The 19,464-nt window shown below is 42.6% G+C and overlaps 1 protein-coding gene across 4 annotated transcripts in view; it reads left to right on the forward strand.

Moving 5' to 3' along the window:
• GRK3 (G protein-coupled receptor kinase 3) overlaps positions 1-19,464 on the forward strand; it is a 128,291-nt gene that overhangs the window by 64,673 nt on the left and 44,154 nt on the right. For all 4 annotated transcript variants that reach the window (XM_046639772.1, XM_046639773.1, XM_046639775.1 and 1 more), the window contains 5 exons: positions 3,558-3,659; positions 5,393-5,467; positions 11,522-11,583; positions 16,628-16,679; positions 18,392-18,483. In XM_046639772.1, the coding sequence (XP_046495728.1) occupies positions 3,558-3,659; positions 5,393-5,467; positions 11,522-11,583; positions 16,628-16,679; positions 18,392-18,483 (383 nt within the window). The remainder of the gene's footprint in view (positions 1-3,557; positions 3,660-5,392; positions 5,468-11,521; positions 11,584-16,627; positions 16,680-18,391; positions 18,484-19,464) is intronic.

The following is a 19,464-nucleotide window of genomic DNA, read 5'->3' on the forward strand; positions in this document are numbered from 1 at the left end:
TCATAGCTAATACTTTTCTGCTGCTGTTTCCTATCTTTTAGTTCATTACATGCGTATTTTCTGGGATGTCTGAGTATAGGTATCAATCATAGCTGCATTAAATCCTTATCTGATAATTCCAGCATCGAAGTCATCTTGGACTGGTCTTCACTTATGGTCTGTTTTCCTGCATTTGGGCCACATTTTCCTGCTTCTTCATATGTGGAATAATTTTAGATTGTATATCTTGTACATTGTGATGGATACATTGTAGACACTCTAAACTCTGTGTGCTTCTCCAAAGGGTGTGGATTTTTTGCCTTAGCAGTTAACGTGGCGCACTCAAACTTTGAGCTCTTTCTGCTACCGTGGGTGGCAGCTGAATCCTGTTAAGTTCTTTTAGCCTTGGCTGGACTGCTTTGGGTCTGCTGTGCTTACCTGTCATTTTGGGGTCCAACAGACATCCGAACAGAGTCTATACACAGAATTTCGGAGTTCCCCCTCTTTGGCTCTTTATTTTCAGGAATGTTCTCTCTTCCTTCCCAGCTTCTGTTTGATGCCCCTTCCCCATTATCTGTGTACTTTTGGTCACTCTCCCGTGCTCCAGTGTACTTGGGTTTTCTGTGTGTCCAGAATTTACAGTTGTTTTCTCAGGAAGATTGTTCTAGTAGCAGTTGGTTGGCTGTTCCCTGAAGCAGAGCCTGGGTTGTGATATATTTTGAATGTCAATCCGACGTGATTGGCTGATGAGCTGGACGTAGGGGCTGGTGGGGGTTGGGGTGTGAGAAAAGAGTGGAATCGATGATTATTCCTTTTTTTGGTTTAAGCAACTGGGAGGATTGTTTTACTCATTCTTGTGATAAAGAAGACTAGGGGAAGAGCCTGCTTGGTTGGGGTAGAGAGGATGTGCGAGTGTCAGATCAGTAGTTCAATATGTAGACTCTGGAGTGCCAGGGAGAAGTGAGTCCTAGAGATCCAGACTTAGTCACGGGATATAATTGGTCATTGAAGCTGTGGGACTGAGCAGCTTTACCTTAGGAGAAAAAGGGGTGCCCCAGCATCGTGCTTGGAGGCACTTCAGTGTTTAGAAATACAGCCTGGGAGGAAGAACTACTGAGGGAGGCTGAGGAAGGGGTGCCGGTATGCACAGCTCCTGACGAGTGTAGACCGCAGAAGTCAGAGAAGAAAGCTTCAGAGAAGGTGGGAGTGGACGGCTGAGCTGAATGCTCATGGGAAGTCAGTGAAGCTAAGGACAAGAGACAGACCCTTGACTGGGCAAGGCAGAGGCCATTAGTGACTTCTCTAGAACATCTCACTGGAATGGTCATGGAGCAAATGGGAGGGGACAAAGTGGACACCGTGACAGTTATGGTCCCAAAGCACTTGCTCTTAGGGTTCCAGATATTTAGGCTCCATGTTCAGCCTTGAGTTTTGTAACCATCAAAGCAGAAAGCGACTGTATCATCAGTGAATGTTCATCATTGGTGACGATGCTTCTCTTCTGCTGAACGGGACACTTTCCACCTTGACCTCAGCCCTCTGACGGCTCAGGTTACCCAGACAACCTGACTGCCAGAAGTAGAGGTGGCATTTTCTATGTGGATGCTACAGTAAGGATGTCCTGTCGAGAGCAAATCGATAGTTGACTGCACGTTCTTTAATTAATGGTCTTACTCGTAATAGCAAGTGAATGTTGAATGACACCCATTGATACTTTAGGCTCTTACTTTGCCCGCCTTTTCTGTTGTTCAAGTTGGAGTTTATGAGCCCCAGGGCTCTTAATAAAGCCAGTATTGTGGTTCAGAGTATCCTTTGGCCGAGGAATGAGAATTTTCTGGAATTACTTTCGTAGAGTTGGCGTTTGTTTAACTAGACGTCAACCTGCTTTATAGGCCCCCCGGAACATAGACTTACGTGTCGTTGCACTTGTTTTCAAGGATGCTAATTCTGTGAAGGCTTCATTCCTTGAGTTTGTTCGTATGTTTAGACAGAAGCACTTGCCTTTGGTTCACTAGCAGTCGGCCTGTTTTGTCCTAGCATTCTGACACAAACCTTTGGACCTGCCTAAAGCAAAACAACACAAGAAATCAACCAAGCCAGAGTCCTGTGTTCATTTCCTGACTCTCCTTCAGATTTTGGTGTCTGGCGTCTGTTGCCTTGCGGCCGCCATCTTTGCTCTGATGTGTGTTTGGACTCTTCAGACTTGTTCCCCTGAGTTGACTCAGGATGGTTAGGCCCAGGTCCTTTGGTTGTGCCAACAGTGTTGGATTGCTTCTGTGTGAAAAGAGTCCTTTCCTCTTGGATGGGGTATCGGCCTACTCCAGTCTCCCGCCTTTGTCAGGTTTTATTGTCTGTTCCAAGGAGATTCTGTTCTAAGCCCCCAACTTGTAAGTTTCAGGCATCTCAGTGTGACACTGATGGTGTTTCAGGGCAATTAAGACGATCCCAGTAATTTCTCAGTGTCTGAACCAGCTAGCCTTCATAAAGGACCTCGGCATTTCACATCCCCCTCGCCCTGCCGACTGTGCTCTTTCTCTGTCAGAAATTCCTATAGGATTCACTGGTTTTGATTTCAAAACTGTCAACCCCACACTATAAAGTAAAAAGGTAACTTTGTTGTATTGAGTTCATACTCTCTCCCGTAGGAGTGGTTGGCCCCACCTTTTATCAGAGCAGAATAAAGAGCACACAGATATTATGAAAGTCAGTGTAATAAATGGTTACCTGTGAGAAACAATTTTTTCCCCAAAATAAGTCATACGAAGTAGTCATTATATTGAAGATCTTTCCTGCAGTCTTCCAGCTGGCTCCATATTTCATTTGCGTTTCCATTCTCTTCTTGTCTTTTGGATTAAAAGTATTTCTGTAAATAAATGAAAACACTTCTCTGATCCAGGAGCTTCTGTTAGCGGGTGAGAGCGATTGGCGTTATTTCCACATAAGGCAGGTATTCCTAAGGCACGTTTAATTATTTGGCTCGCTAACTTAGCAAAATAATACCCTTTGAAGTAACCTTTCTGTTAATACTTTTATATGCAGATGAGGTTCCAACCTGAAAAACCAGTGCTTTTATCTGTGGGTTAATGTCTTTCCAATATATTTAGTTGATTAAAAAATATCTCTGCAGGAATCCTCACCATATATTTTTCCCTCTTGTTCATCTTGTAACACTGTAGTTGAGTGAGAACAATCCCCATCATAACTTTTAGACCTGAAGTACAGCCAAATTTAAATTATTTTTTCTTTGGAAAGGAGAATTGGCATGGATGAGTGGTCCATGGCTGGTATATTGTAAGATAATTGTAACCATGGCAGTATTTGTTTCCTAATATTGTGTTTCTGAATTTAAATGACGAAGTTTATCTTAGGAAAATATCCATTTGTATCTTTCAAGTTGGATTTAAATGATTCCAACTGCGTTGTTGCGACATTAGAAGTAGTTGTTTCCTGTGGGATAGCCGGCTCAGTCATTTGCTTGATCTCATGTGGAAGTGGTTTCTGCCAAGACTAGTAATATCTTTTAATAAAGTGAGTTTCTGGGAAGACATTCCTAATGATGATAACTTTAAAAAATCTAGATAAAAGAGTACGAAAAGCTTGAGAATGAGGAAGATCGCCTTGGTAGAAGTCGACAGATTTATGACACCTACATCATGAAGGAGCTGCTGTCCTGTTCACATGTGAGTATCACTTTTTATTCTGTTACTTTATGTGGGTAAATATGGGACAGCCTTCAGTGTTTGCAGAATGAAAGCAAAACAGGAGGAGGTGTTTAAAAATTAAACAGTCTTCATCCAGGGTGACACCTCCTTTTTCTCCTTTGTCGTTTGTTTCCTGTTAATGCAGATCCAGCATCTGTTGCTCCATGCACACTTCCAGAAGCAGATGCTTTCACTGCAAAAATTGATGAAATAGCTGATTCAGATCAATGGAATACAAGGCTAATCTCCAATCTAGACTTTCTGAAGGAAATTAAGCTTTATCATTTTTAACTTATCTATATGTTAACAATTAGGCTAATCAAATAGTGATAAATATGAATCTTAAATGGTTTGTTTGAATCAATAAGGAGGGTTATACTTATTATGTTAATTTTGTTCATTAATAGTTAAATAATGGCTGAGATAATTTTTTTTTCCCCCTTGTAAGTCAGATTTACACTCCAACTCGGCCGTTAGGATAAACTAGCTTCCTAGGAAATCATTCCACCAGGAGTGAGTGGGATAATTAATAATGAAAATTTCCCCTGTAATCTCTCTACATTAAGACTGTTTTCCAAAGGAGTCTGCTAATCGTCCTAGCCTGCTGTGTCCAATACGGTAGCCACTAGCCACATGTGACAGTTTAAATTTAATTAAAATCAAATGGAATAAAAATTTAATTCCTGACTTCCTCATCAGCTACCTTTCAAGTGATCAATAACCACATGTGGCCAGTGGCTCCTGTATCAGACAACACAGACCCACAACATTTCCATCAGCGCACAAAGCTCGATTGGACGGCGCTGGTCAGGATAATGATGTATGTTAGTGCTTCTGTATTTATTGTGCTGTTTACAGTTCCTGCTGGCTTCTGAATAACTGTGGCTAAAGGTGATACCTCTTGTAGCATATGATGCTTGTTGTTCCCACCTACCTTGTCGTAGAAAGATTTCTGAGCTAGAGCTAGTCGTTGATGCTCTTTGCTTGCTCCCTTGCTGGAGAATGGCTGAACTTTGGAAAATGCCAGATAGTCACTGGGAAAGCCTCCGTTAACTTAGTTTTCGTGTAGCTCAGAAATTTAGAGGGTTTTCAGCAGTAGGATGTGCTTTTTAAGCTTTTCTCGTGCATTGTTGAAGAAGGCATAATTTGAAGTTTTAGGGGACAGTAGAGTTTGTAGTTCTTGTCAGTGTAGGTTCCATCCTTTTCGACCCGGTCCCCCTCAGCTGTGGACACAGCAAGACTTTCCTTAACCAGAGCCCTTTACCTCCCTGACTTAGCTTTGTCATCCTGGCATTTAATTCTTAAGTATATTTTCATGCATTCATTTTATCTTATATAGTAGGAATTTTACATTTTTAGGACCCTGTTACCAGCTAATTGAGGGATGTATATATTTAATAAGGTGACGATAAGATTCTTTATACTTTTTCATCACCCTCAGCTTGAACTCTTGTGGAATTAGACGTGTCCATCAGATGCCCTCAGGCTTCCCCACGTGGCCTCTGAGAGCTCTGGAAGCTCAGAGGAGCGAGCAGCTGTTTGGATGGCCCACGATATTCAGTAGACTTTTAAAGAATGTTTGTTAATGTAATTATCATAGGTTACTGTGTAGTCATGGTTGTGTTAAATGATCTGTTGTGATGATGTATAACATACAGAGGTTTGTTCGTTTTCTATTTGTGGAAAAAATATTGTTTTTGATTTTTAAAAAGCCATTCTCAAGGCAAGCTGTAGAACACGTGCAAAGTCATCTATCCAAGAAGCAAGTGACATCAACTCTTTTTCAGGTAAGATAAAATTATTTCCAAATAAACATTTTAATTTGCTTGACCGTTGGGCTTGGTGACATTCTCCCTGCATGTGTGAATGTACTTGAGGAATTGATGTATAAACCCGTGTTCTTATCTGGAGCGTTATCTGGAACAATTGAACTTTAATATTGTTTGTCTTCTCGTTGAAATGTGCTCTTATGCCAACATCCTGCATAAGGACTTTCCTGAAAAAGGTCACAGAGCTTTCTAGTAACGTTATTTTCTATAAATTAGTCAAGACAAGACATTGGAGGAGAAAGCCTGGTGCCATTTGTCATTCCAGGCTCCTGTGATGAGCAGGGACAAGATTTATTTTGTAGAGAGAGGTGTCGCTCCCCATGGGGATTATCCCGCAGGTGAAATAGATTCCTTTTCAAGCATCCAGAGTGAAGGTTTTACGACCCTGGAGTCTTGATGAGCAATGGATTTGCCTTGGCTCCTCCTATCTTGAACACAACACAGGCATCGAGATCTAAACGACTAGATTTGGAAAGCTAAATCCACAGCTGGAGGGCCCACGTAGCTGCCGCCCTTCAGCTGTGATGGTTTCACCTCCTCGCGAAGCCTGTTCTGTCCTGTGTGTTTTCTGTAGAGGTGGCAGCGGCTTGCAAGGACATGGTCAGGTTTTCAAATGGGTACCGTACCTTTTATGTCCCTTGGTTATAAGAAGTAGGAAGGAATGCCATAAGTAATGTGATGATTTTCATCAATGAAAAGAATTAATTTATCCTTTTCTTGGGTTGTTCAGTTCTTTACAGAGAAGTGAGTTGATTTCTGCTTTGGTGTCTCAGGATAGGATTTATTTATACAAAATGAATCTGATTATTCTATAAAGAAAATACTAATTTGGCTCTCAGAACATTTGGATATAGAACAAATTGAGTGTTACATGTCTGCCAAAATAATTACTATTAATTAATTAAAGTAATTAGGTAATTAGGACTTTTCCTAAAATGTGGGACCTGTCTGTGTAGTCTAGTTGGTTATGAGCTTGGGCTCTGAATCCGTTGACCTGGGTTAAATCCTGGGGCCACGGCCCAGAGACCCTGGGCGAGCTCCTGCCCTTTTCCTAACTTCACTTTTCTCTCTGTAAAGTGGAGATGACAGTGGGCTGTCTCTCCCTCCCTCCGAGGGATCCTCGAGGATTCTGTGAGGAAAGTACACGGTGTGTTGCTTTGCCCTGAGCCTGCCCATCACAATGCTCCATAAATGTTAGCTATTAGCACCTATTTTACATTCAAAAAGCGCAACGTGAATTTTTGCTTTTTGTTGTCTCCATGGTATTTTAGAGTCAGAATTTCAGTTTTCAACAGACTTTGACGTGGTTCGTAGACTGTCTTACTGTCAATCACATTTCACGTTGCTACATTACACCTCACAGTACGTGGATTTCACAACTCTGATTTGAACTTTTCCTGGAGCCTAAGTAACATTAAAAAAAAAACAACAAAACATTCCAGGTGAGACACGAAGACCACCAAGATTCAAGATTCGTGCCTTCAAGGAACGTTCATTTAGAAGCTTCTTCTTCAGTATATATTTTAAAAACACTTTCCTGATTTGTTCATAAAAAATTAAATGAAAATAGTATTTCGGTAAAATAGGTATAGAATGGGTGGTACTCTTATTAGGTGAAAGAAATAGTCATTATTAAGTTGATTAAATTAAGGAGTGAATTAGTGACATGTACCATCAGAACACAGTGACCCGGAGTGTAAATAGAAGTTACACCTTTGAATGCCCTGTTTACAGAGGCGCATTAGCCATAAAGTGCATTGAAGTTCTTTGAGTCGAAGTTTCTTTTTTCCCCAGCTTTATTGAAGTATAACCGACAAATATTGCGTATGATTTAAGATATGCAACGTGATGTTTCTGTTTTGTTTCTTAAAATACTTATTTATTGATTGAGGTATAATTGACCTACAACGTTATGTTAGTTTCCGGTGTATAACATAATGACTCAATGTTTGTATATATTGCGAAATGATCATCACAATAAGTCTAATTAACATCCAGCACCATATGTAGTTACAAAATTTTATTTCATATGGTGAGAACTTTTAAGATCTACTTTCTTAGCAACTTTCAAATATGTGATACAGTATTATTAACTATAGTCACCATGTTGTACATTACATCCCCGTGACTCATTTATTTATAACTGGGAGTTTGTTCCTTTGACGCTCTTCGCTCATTTCATCCCCCTCTCCCGCCTCTAACAACTACCAATCTTTGCTCTGTATCCGTGAGCTTGTTTCTTTTTTTAGATTCCACGTATAAGTGAGGTCATAGGGTATTTGTCTTTCTCTGACTTATTTCACTCTGCATAATGCCCTCGAGATCCATCCATGTTGTGACTAATGGCAAGATTTCGTTTTTTTATGGCTGAATAATATTCCATTGTATATATATAAATCCCACATGTTCTTTATCCATTCATCCGTTGATGGACGCTTAGGTCATTTCCATATCTAGGCTATTGTGACTAATACTGCAATGGACGTGAGAGTGGAGATAGATTTTCAAGTGAGTGTTTCCACAATGTGATGTTTTGATAAATGTATACATTGTGAAGTGGTTACCACAATCAAGCTAATTAACAGATCCATCAACTGACATGGTTACTTTTTTTTGTGTGTGGTAAGAATACGTAAGATCAACTCTCTTAGCAAACAGATTTCAAGTATACGATACAGTGTCTTGAACTGTATCACCATTCTGTACACTGGATCCCCAGAACTTATTCATCCTGCTTAACTGGAAGTTTGGACCCTTTGACCAACATCTGCCCATTTCCCCCACGCCCCAGGCCCTGGCACCACCATTCTCTGCTTTTATGAGTTCGACTTTTTTTAGATTCCATATATAACTACGATCATAAAGTATTTGTCTTTTTCTGTCTGGCTTATTTCACTTAACATGATGTCCTCCAGATTCATTCATCCATGTTATCACAAATAGCAGGATTTCCTTCTTTTTAAAGGTTGAATAATATTTCATTATGTGTATGTAACGTGTATATATATATCTCCATCCATCCGTCCCACATGTTCTTTATCCACTCATCCATTGATGCACACTTGGCTGTTGTGAATAATCCTGCGATGAATGTGAGAGTGGAGAGAGATGTCTCTTCTAGACACTGTTTATACCCAGAAGTAAGATTGCTGAATCATATGGCAGTTCTATTTTTAATTTTTTGAGGAACCTCCATACTGTGTTCCGTAATGGCTACCCCAGTTTACATTCCCGCCACCAGTGCACAGTGCTTCCCTTTTCTCCACATCCTGGTCAACATTTGTTATTTCTTGTCTTTTTGATAAAAGGCACCCTTACAGTATGAGATGAGATCTCCTTGTGGTTTTGATTTGCATTTCCCTGATGATAAGTGGTGTTGAGCACTTTTCATGTACCTGTTGGCCCTCTGTATGTCTCCTTTGAAAAAATGTCTACTCAGGTCCTTTGCCCATTTTTTAACCAAGTGTTTGTTTTTTTGCTCTTCAGTTGAATTCCGTATATGTTTTGGATATTAACCCTTTATCAGATGTATGGTTTGTAAATATTTTCTCCCATTCCGTAGGTTGCCTTTTCACTCTGTTGATTGTTTCCTTTGCTGAGCAGAAGCTTTTGAGTTTGATGCAATCCCACTTGTCTGTTTTTGCTTCTGTTGCCTGAGGTTTTGGTGTCATATCCAAAAAATCATTGCCCAGACCAATGTCAAAGAGCTTTTTCCTCTATCTTTTCTTCTAATAGTTGTACGGTTTTGGGTCTTACGTTGAAGTCTTTAATTCATCTTGAGTTGATTTTTGCATATGGTGTGAGACAAGAGTCCTATTTCATTCTGCATGTGGGTGTCTAGTTTTCCTAACACCATTTATTGAAGAGACTGTCCTCTCCCCTTTGTATGTTCTTGGCACTCTTGTCAAAGATCAGTTGACCGTAGATGTGTGGATTTATTTCTAGACTCTGTTCTGTTCCTTTGGTCTGTAATGTCTGCCTTTACGTCAGCACCGTACTATTTTGGTTACCATAGCTTTATAATATATTCTGATATCAGAAAGTGTGAGGCCTGAGTTGGAATTTCTTATCAAGGAGAAGAAGGTAGTGAAACAAAAATGCTCTGAAAGTAAATACAAAATGCTTTTTATTAAATTCTTTTGCTTGCAAAATTGACATTATAAATAAGTAACTGCATAGGCACCATTTGGCGACAAGGGTTGGGAGGGGTCCTGGCTTACATTTGGGTGCCCACAATGGGCCAGGCTCGGTGCTCAGCTCTCACCGTTCTTGATCTTTAATTCTCACAGTGGCCTTGCAAATTAGATATGCTATCCTGTTTTACAGATCAGGGCCCTGGGAATCAGAGAGCTGAAGCAGTTTGCACGTGTGCCCCTTTTGAACTCTGGCTTTTGCACCGTTTACTTGGCATATCTTGTGGTTCTTTCTGGTGAAAAGTGGCAATATGGTGTATTATGTGCAGTCTTGAGAACTTCTAGTGACCTTTGTCTTTTATTTTATTAGCAGAACGTAGGGGATTTTTGATAAAATATGAAAGAAAAATTTCAATTGACATAATAGTTTTTGTAAATAGAAAATTTGCAGTATACAAATTTAGCTTCTTCATAGAACTTAGAGCACTTGATTGGTTTTGTCTTTCGATGTCTCTTGGACCGCTTGAGACTTGTGGCCCTCAGCTTTCGCATCTAGAGGACTCAGCTAAGAGACGTTCTATGTCATCATGGAAACACAGGGTCTAAGAGCTTGAAAGAGCTTGAGAGAGAGGGTTCCGCTTCCCCTTTTACCAAGGAGGGAATCAGTTGGTTTGAGTGACCAGTCTCGGTGCCCTGCCCGGGACAGTGACAGTCCCGCAAGGTGGCGGAGGCTGGCTTGGCCCTGAGTCTCCTTTTTGCCACAGGAAGTGAGGCCCCACAGAGCTGTGGGTGTCTCACAGCCTGTGTTTGGTGACTGTGGCTTCTGCAGACTTCCTGGTCTTGTCACTTGCTTTGGATGCTCCCACGATCTGGTCCTTCTTTTTTGCAAAATTTCTGGATGATCTGTGAAGACACAGAAAACGTTAAATTTGCATCATTCAGTGAGTGTAGGGTCTCAAGACATTTTCTAAAAGTATCAGATTGACTCAAGGCTGAACCGTGACAGGTTGGTATTTGATGTTTTTATAGATTTAAAGTTCACGTGGAAAAGAGAAGTTTATGCAGTTTCTTCGGTAATGTGTAAAGCAGCGTGCAATGGAAGGAGCTTGTTCCCCCACGAGGGGAGAGCACTGCACGCGTGAGCCAGGAGCCCTTGCCCGCATCCCGGTTTAGCCATGAACTTGCTCAGAGACTCTGGAGAAGCGCTCGCCCGCCATGCGGCTGCCTCCTTATGTGAAAAATGAGGAGCGGAGTTAACTCTCCCCTCTGGTTACCTTTAGCTCTGTGATTCCAAGAAGCAGAAAATCAATAAAGAAAAATGTCACTAAAGAGTTTTAGTCTTTAAGACTCAGTATTAATGCTGATCATTTATAATAATCACAATCAATTGATTTTAGCTTACAGGATGTGCTACGTAACTTACAGGGCCAAGTACAAAATGAAAATGTGGGCCCCCTGTTCAGAAATGACTAAGAATTTCAAGATGACGTCAGCAGGGCACTAGACCAAGCCCTGGGCTATTCTGAGCACGAGCCCCATGGGATGCACAGGTCGCACGCCCGTGCAGCCAGCTCTGGTCATTTAAGAAGCGGGTATGACTTGCCAGGAGCTGTGCAAGTCTGTAAGGATGCAGCGGAGAGCAGGACAGACCTGCCTTTGCCTTCGTGGAACGTGCCATTAAGTGACGTAGATAACTATTACATAATTGTGACGATGAATCCGTTCGCGAAGCTGGACAAGGGCCAAGAAGGACAAGTGCAAGATGCGGTGGGAGCGCGTCCCTGGGAGTCCCACCTGGTCTGGGTCTCACCGATTTGTGTTTTCCACTTTAACACCTTCCTATTTATGCAGTGTGCAATTTCTTTTCTCTCCTTTCCAGCCATACATAGAAGAAATTTGTGACAGTCTTCGAGGCAACATTTTTCAAAAATTTATGGAAAGGTATGAAACTTCATGTATAGATATAAAATCTTTTTTCATCGAGATATTTGACACGTTAGTATACTGTATGTGTATAAAATCTTGTGTTGCATAGGTAAACTTCATTTTACCCGTTAGGCGCTGTCCTTCCAACGTGTGTTTCTTCGTTCAAGTGCTTAGTAACCACGTCCCGTGTACCAGGCTTCGTGTTCCTTTGTTTCCTCAACAGCTTACGTTATTGTTTAGAATTTTAGAGCTTAACTTCTTTTTTGACCTTTAGTTCTTTAGCTTCAAAATGCTCTAAAATTCAAATAGACTAGGGCACCTTATACTAACAGTAGCTCATTGGAACACCTTTGCTAATCCAAGCACACGACTCTATAATGTATTTAATTCACTTGTTTGCACTTTGAAATCACATGCCCCCAGAGTAGGACAGCCCTGCGCTTGATTCTTTATGTCATAGAACTTAAGGATATGGGCAAGTGTCTGTGGTCACATATATGTTATTAATATACCTAATAAATATGTCTTGGGGCCAGCCCAGTGGTGTAGTGGTTAAGTTCACATGTTCCACTTTGGTGGCCTCGGGGTTCACTGGTTGGGATCCTGGGCATGGGCCTACACACTACTTGGCAAGCCATGCTGCGGTAGGCGTCCCACATATAAAGTAGAGGAAGATGGATGTGGATGTTAGCTCAGGGCCAGTCTTCCTCAGCAAAAAGAGGAGGATTGGCAGTAGTAAGCTCAGGGTTAATCTTCATCAAAAAAAATAAATCACTAAGTGCCTTTGGGTTGTTCAAACTATAGAGCATGTTTGTGACAGAAAATTCTGGAAATTATTGATGATGCCTATAAACGGGTCCAGCTCACATCCTCTGCAGGCACCTCCCTGTCCATTCTTCAGTCCCCTGTTTCTCTGTGATAATGCCCTGTCGGAATGGGAAGTTCTAAAATTCCATCTGCATTCACACCGACTGGACTTTTCGCCATCAACTCGGCTAATTTCTAGACAATGGACGTGCTGACTGTCTCCTCTCCAGAGCAGCCTGCAGCTGTTCAGTAATTGCCCTTTAAGAACAAACGCTGCTTCACTGCAATTTTTTTCCTCCACTTATTCGCAGAACTAAAGTAATTTAAAAAAAAAAAAAAGTTGTGTTGTGATTCTAACTAGAGTTCAAGAGAGAATTTTGTCCTCGAGTAGAGTCACTAATATTCATACAGATGATTCCACTTTTCTGAGTAAGAGCGGAAACTTTGCCAAAAAGCAGCAGAATCAAACCGAGGGGATGGGTTGCTGGCTCAGGGCTGACTCCGTCGCTCTTGGTTCTAAAACCTGGCCTTTCCCAACTCAGGTCAGCCTAGCTTGTATATGATTCTTGAGAGAGACGGGAGAAATTGGGATGGGAATTAAAATTGGGGGAACGCTCTCCAACTCTTTGCTGTGTGTTTTGCTCACCACCAGGCAAACCTGCATGGGTCGTTTTCTCCCACTGAATCAGCCATTCACTGTTACTGTCACAGGAAACGCCAGGGAAGCTGGCTGCACGCACACTGGATTTCCTGCGACAGTTACTGCTTTATGTCAGTGAATTATTTTTAAAGTCAACTTGTTCATTTTTATCCCCCTTTGGGTTCTTTTTGTGTTAATACATTCTCAAATTAGAATGAAAAAAAATCCATTATCCAAGAATTTCGAGTCCCAGCTTTGAAAAGCACACGCACCCCATAAATAGGACCTCGCAGCCTCCAGCCTCGCCTGGACCACTGCCCTGCTGTCTGCTCATGAAGAGGCAGCTGCCCACCGCGCAGGGGCTCATCTCTCCCCTCTCCTGAGCCGAGCAGGGGACCAGTTGCAGGCACGGCTGGATCGGGAGGGGAAGCTTTCCGTCTTCTGGATGAGCCTGTGGTCCTCTGTCAGGGAGTGAACTTCAGCTGCTTAACAGTCTGGAGCCGGAGGCAGGGCTGGGAGTTAAAAACGCTTATCCACCCCACCCTCACTGCACCCCAGTCCTTTTTGCATCTTCCCAAGTCGTGTGCAAGGGCTCTGGCTGGCTGAGCCCTTTGTTGCCCAGGCTCTGTTCTCTTCTCAGCCGCTGGTCCTCTTCTTTTAAGAAGCGCCCATTCCGGTGACTAGGTGCTGACTAGGCATGGGGCTTGAGGAAGCCCCATGGACGCGTGACTGAGCCTGGACACCTGGGGACCATCTGTACTTGCTAGAGGAGAACTTGTTACAGTAAACCCACACTGAAGGGGCAACATATCTGTGTGAGGATGTTCTTTTTTTTGGTAGGGGGTGTCTTCCTGGAGCAGGGTGTGGGTTGAGAGTTGGTTCTCCTTGACTCTTCTCTTGGCCAACAGGGCCCTTCTCTTTCCCCGGTTGTTAGCCCTCCACAGCTAGTTTGAAAGTTTATAAAAGGTGCCAGATCACCACCCACTGTCTCCAGCTCTGAACCCCTGCATCCGTGAGAAAAGAGAGCATGGGTTAGTCCAACAAGCAAGTGAATTTCAAAGTATTGTTACCACCCAAGCAGGGTCGTCTGCCCTCCGCAAGAGGCGCCAGTGGATAAGAGGCAAAGTGGTGGCAGAGAAAGGGTTTTTATTACAGCTTGCTAGCAAGAGGGAAGGTGGCCGACTAATGTCTGAGAGCACTTTCTTAAGAGGGGCACAGAATCTTGAAGCAGTTATATAGGCCAATGGGTTGTCAGGGAGGGCGTTAGGAAGGCTAGCCCCGCTGGTGTCACAGACTGGAAGTTGCCACATCAGAGCTTTCCGTTGTCGTGGGTATCAGCGTGGAATCTCTGTCCAGAGGCCATCACATTACTACGGAACTCAAAAGAACAAAGTTACCATCTTATCGCAGCTGGGAGGGGCTGTAAAATGGACAGAGCCTGCCTCTCCCCCACCCTGGAGACAGGCCCTGAATTATCCAGGCAAACTAAAGCAAAGGTTCAAAGGGGCTGGTGAGTCAGGGTTTTTCATAGTCCAACATGACTTTCTCCTATAAGATGGCTTCCCTTACGCTAACTTTTGACTGTGCCTGTATCAGTTAACTCGGCGGTGCTAACAGTGACCGTCATGGATTCACAAACGCTGAGTACACCCCAATGTGGTTGTGTCTTGTGCACTCACCCTGTGTTAAAAGCTGTTTGAGGGGCCGGCCCCGTGGCCCAGTGGTTAAGTTCGTGCACTCTGCTTTGCCGGCCCAGAGTTTCTCCAGTTCAGATCCTGGGCACAGACATGGCGCCGCTCATCGGGCCATGCTGAGGCAGCGTCCCACATAGAAGAACTAGAAAGACCACAACTAGGATGTACAACTATGTACTGGGGGGGCTTTGGGGAGAAGAAGAAGAAAAGAAATGGTTGGCCATCGATGTTAGCTCAGGGCCAATCTTTTTTAAAACAACAAACTGTTTGAAACAACTCTCAGAAACTCTCAAAATATAGTTTAATTTTACCAACCTCATGGAAGTGTCAGGAGGATCTAGGATGTGCTTTCTAAAAGTCCTTTTAGATTCATTGAGAAAAGACGCTATGTAATTACAAAGAATTCTTCTGCTTTTGATTTTCGATTTAATTATTAGCCTCAGATATATTTTTGAAAGATGTTTAGAAGGCGTGTTAAATGAAACCTCCAGGGAATTGGGTATGTGGATGTCCTGGGCATTCTCTTATAGTGCTGATAACACCACTAAGTTGCATTTCATTAAAATTCCTTCCCTCCCTTCTTGCCTTCCTTCCTCTCTCCCTCCTTTTCTCCTTTCTTCTTCTTTCATTCATTCATTCATTCATTCATTCTAAGAACCCTGAATACTCTATCTACATGGCCAACCATCACAAAAATTGTTCCTTGCTTTTTTTTGAGGAAGATTAGCCCTGAGCTAACACCTGCCGCCAATCCTCCTCTTTTTGCTGAGGAAGACTGGCCCTGAACTAACATCCATGCCCATCTTCCTCTACTTTATATATGGAACGCCTACCACAGCATGGCTTGCCAAGCGGTGCCATGTCCGCACCTGGGATCCGAACCAGCGAACCCTGGGCTGCCGAAGCAGAATGTGCGCACTTAACCGCTGTGCCACCGGGCCGGCCCCTGAATGTTCCTTGCTTTTACGGAGTATTCAATCTAGAAAACATTTCTTTTGAAAATTTTAAAAACAAACACCGTATAAATATGGTGCTCATTAATAAGAAAAGTAATCAAAATAGCATCTTTATTAAACAGAGATGGCATAGATACTTTTCTTACTTCATGGATGAAAAGTCACTCATCCAGCAGTTGAGTGGGTTGCGGGAGCACGTCTGTGCTGTGTGACTTCCTGCTCTTCCGGTTCTGGTCTCAGGGCTGCTCCCTACGCTGTGTGTATCTTGGAGAGGCAGCACTTGGTCTGGGTTCGGTCAGGCTCCACCATTCTCTCACTATGTGACCTTGAGCACGCCTCGGTCTTCTCAGCTGTAAAGGGGGGTCATCCCCGTGTCCGGTCATCGAGTCGATGGTGGGAGTCATGAGCAGAGCCTGGCACATGCGAGGTACCATCTGAGTGCTCGCTACTCTTATAATTATTTATAAACATGGGTTTTTGTCATTTAGAGCTACTCTGTCCGCTGTGGTAGCCACTAGCCACATGTGGCTGCTGAGAATTTGAAATATGCCTAGTCTGGCTTAAGATGGACTATAAGTGCAGGATACACACTGAGCTTCAAAGACGTCATATAAAAACAAGGATATAGACTATCTCACTAATAATTTTATTGATTACTGTTTGAAATGATAATTTTTTGGTATGTTGGGTTGCATAAAATACATTATCAAAGTTAAATGACCTGGGTGGCTCGTGTTATCCTTCTCTGGGACACCGCTGGTGTGATAAAGATGTCACCACAGCAAAATGGCAATTAAAAGAGAAAGCTCAGGCCTTTGAGTTTATGAAAAAATGTTTAAGAAAGCTTGCTCTGTTTGAGAAGCAACAAAATGGTACAATTCTAGTTTATCTGGTAACGTTGTTCTTTAAATCCAGTTAATTTGATATTTAACTTTTTGGTAATTATTTATATTCTCTTTTAGTGACAAGTTCACTAGATTTTGTCAGTGGAAAAACGTAGAATTAAATATCCATGTGAGTATCATCTTTTTCTTTTTTTTTTTAAGTAAAAACTTCCTCTGGCTTAACTTCGTGAGAAAGTATTTCGTTCTGGAACAAACTCCCATGGGCAATACACTGCCAGATGTCGTTCTTACAGCTTTATGTAGGAACAATTCATCCTCCCGTACCCTATTGTAAACGTTGGCGTTTGTATTCTCTTTTATTCATATTCATATACAAGAATGTGTTTATTTATTTAAGAAAGGCTATTTTAAGCAGTCATTGACCCTTTAACGGAAATAGTAGTAAATATATGTCTACAGAAAGTAATTCCCGTATGCTCTTTTCTTTCGCCATCCTGCTAACGTCCCCTTTCGTTTTCTTCTTATTAAATGTAGTCACATAATAAAAATGATGACGTCTTCTCCTAAATCCAAGTTTCATCTTCTTTTTTTGTTGTTTTGAGAATGTTCAAAGCAACCGTCAAACGCAGGCTGCTTTCTCACGTGTGTTTTCTTAGCGTTTCCTCTTCTTTTAGCTTTTCCTCTCTGTAATTCCAGGGCGTCACCTACGTCACTGTCAGGACGCACTTTTCATTGTATGGCCTCTCTTACCTTCTTCATGTTCTCCCTTCACAAAGGTTTGCAGTTGGGAAAAAGAAATAATCAAGTGGAGTTTTTTTTTTTTTTGAGGTTTTTACTTGAATGGTACTGTTGGAAGAAGAGGTTTTCTTTTCTTTCTTTCTTTTTTTTCACCTTTCCTTTTCTATCATATTTCCTGGCAGGATTTAGAAGCAAGAGGCAGTGACACATTTTTTAAAAATCCCTTATGTCTGCTGTGGATTTTTGTTATGCTTATGCTCCTTCACACCTGGTGTCCTCATGTCTCCGTGTCCTCTGAGCATCAAACATGAAGTTTTTGGGTGAAACGCTCCACCTGGGCCGCGGCCGTGATGTTTGAAGGGTTGTTGGGGAACCCTTCAAGAATCTGACCCTTATCTTGCCAGGATACATAAACGAGGAGGCATTTGCTGTTGTCCGACGGCCTCTTACCATGAACGTAGGACGCGCTGTCTCCTCTGTTCCGTCAAGTGCTATTAAAACCGCTTATGGAGCAGGACATAACTGAGAGGCTACTGACAAAAGGAAAACGCTTATGAATAAAGCCTCTGTATGTGCTTTGCTCGCACTTAGTCTTGTTCATGCTCACATGCCCAGCACGAGTCCTCTCTGTTCACTGATGTTATCGATAAAAAATTCACGTGGCCAGCATCCGTTGCGTTCACTCATCGTATGGCCCACTGTTATGAAAACACAGAAGCCCTTGACGTACACTTGTCTTCGACCGTGACGGTTCCTGGAATTGCTGGACCCTTCCCAGACTTTTGGCTTCAGGCTAGCTAAGGTCGCTTTTCATTTTGACTAGAAATTTCACGCTCACTTATCTTCAAGGTATGTGTCTTGTCATCTAAGATTTATGAGACTGAAAAAACAGTCACACTTGACTCCCACTCTGTCATCTTCCCACTTGCCTCTGTTTTGTGCATTTTGAGAGTGGAGCAGAAGAAGGTTCTAGAAAGTCTTGCCGCCTTGTGCGTCTCATCTCTCAGTTCGAGGAATCACTCTTGGAAGGGGCAGATCCCTACGTCAGAATTGCCATTTTAACAACTATGTATGTTTTGCATGAAAACAACCGCCTAATATTTATTCAGTTTTACGTTTCTGTTTTGTATTTCCACTTCGCAGTTGACCATGAATGATTTCAGCGTCCATAGGATCATCGGACGAGGAGGATTTGGTGAAGTGTATGGCTGCAGGAAAGCAGACACTGGAAAAATGTAAGTTTTTATGCTCATATATTTTGCTGGGAATACTGGAATTTTACGCTTGTGTCCAAAGAAAATGCCTACATAAGTATATGGAATCCCACGATCTGGCTTCTGTAATTTACCCCAGAAGAAAATAGACTCTATTTTGTTAAGCATAGTAAATGAGAAAAGTAAGCTGAGACCTCTGCCTCTTAGGGCCAAATGGGGAGTCACCCGGTAACCAGGTATCACGAGCACACGGTGGTTCAGGCCATGGGCGGAGCCAGGCACCCAGAGGTGACCAGGAAGGGGTCTCTGGGTCATAAGGCAAAGAATTCTCTGCTTTATGGAAGAGAGACATTCTCTTCTAAATAATGACCCACTTCTGATTAACGTATGCGGTTTTGGGTGATGTAACATTCCAGGAGACGTCGGTCCCATCGATGAGTAGCTCGGGTGGGTGCCGGTGAGCAGGACGCCCTGCTGCGAGGATCATGATCATGGGGCTCTGTCACTCTACTCTGTCGTTTGTCTTATGGGAAGTTGGTACGAGGCAATGAAGTGCCGTGAGCCAGATGTGAGGTCTCCTGGAAGATGAGTGATGGAGTTCTTAAGTGAGGGAGGAAAATGTTTTTTTAATATAGAAGCAGTTTAAGTGAACATATTTTTGAAAGCAAAAGAGAATAGAACAGAACTACAAGTTTAACCAGGCGACAGCCGTGTTAGGACAATGGCAAGGTGGATAGTCTGTGAAGCTTCGTTTATAGATCGTTGAGTCAGCGTAAGGAGTGACGGAGGTCCCTGAACTCAGCGCCCAACTCCCCCTGCTGCCCCAGCGTCACCCACAGGCTGTCACTCAGCCTCGGCTTGGCTCCCTCCCGGGAGTGGGCAATGACGGCCTTGCCTTTCCGTTTTCAGATGGCTCCCACAGCTGGCATGCTTTTTATTATTTGGGGGCTGAAATTTACCTTCGCTAATTTCTGCCCATTGCTGCCTTCCTGCTTGGGGACC

Source organism: Equus quagga, chromosome 15 (assembly GCF_021613505.1).
Source record: "Equus quagga isolate Etosha38 chromosome 15, UCLA_HA_Equagga_1.0, whole genome shotgun sequence".
Taxonomy (NCBI): domain Eukaryota; kingdom Metazoa; phylum Chordata; class Mammalia; order Perissodactyla; family Equidae; genus Equus; species Equus quagga.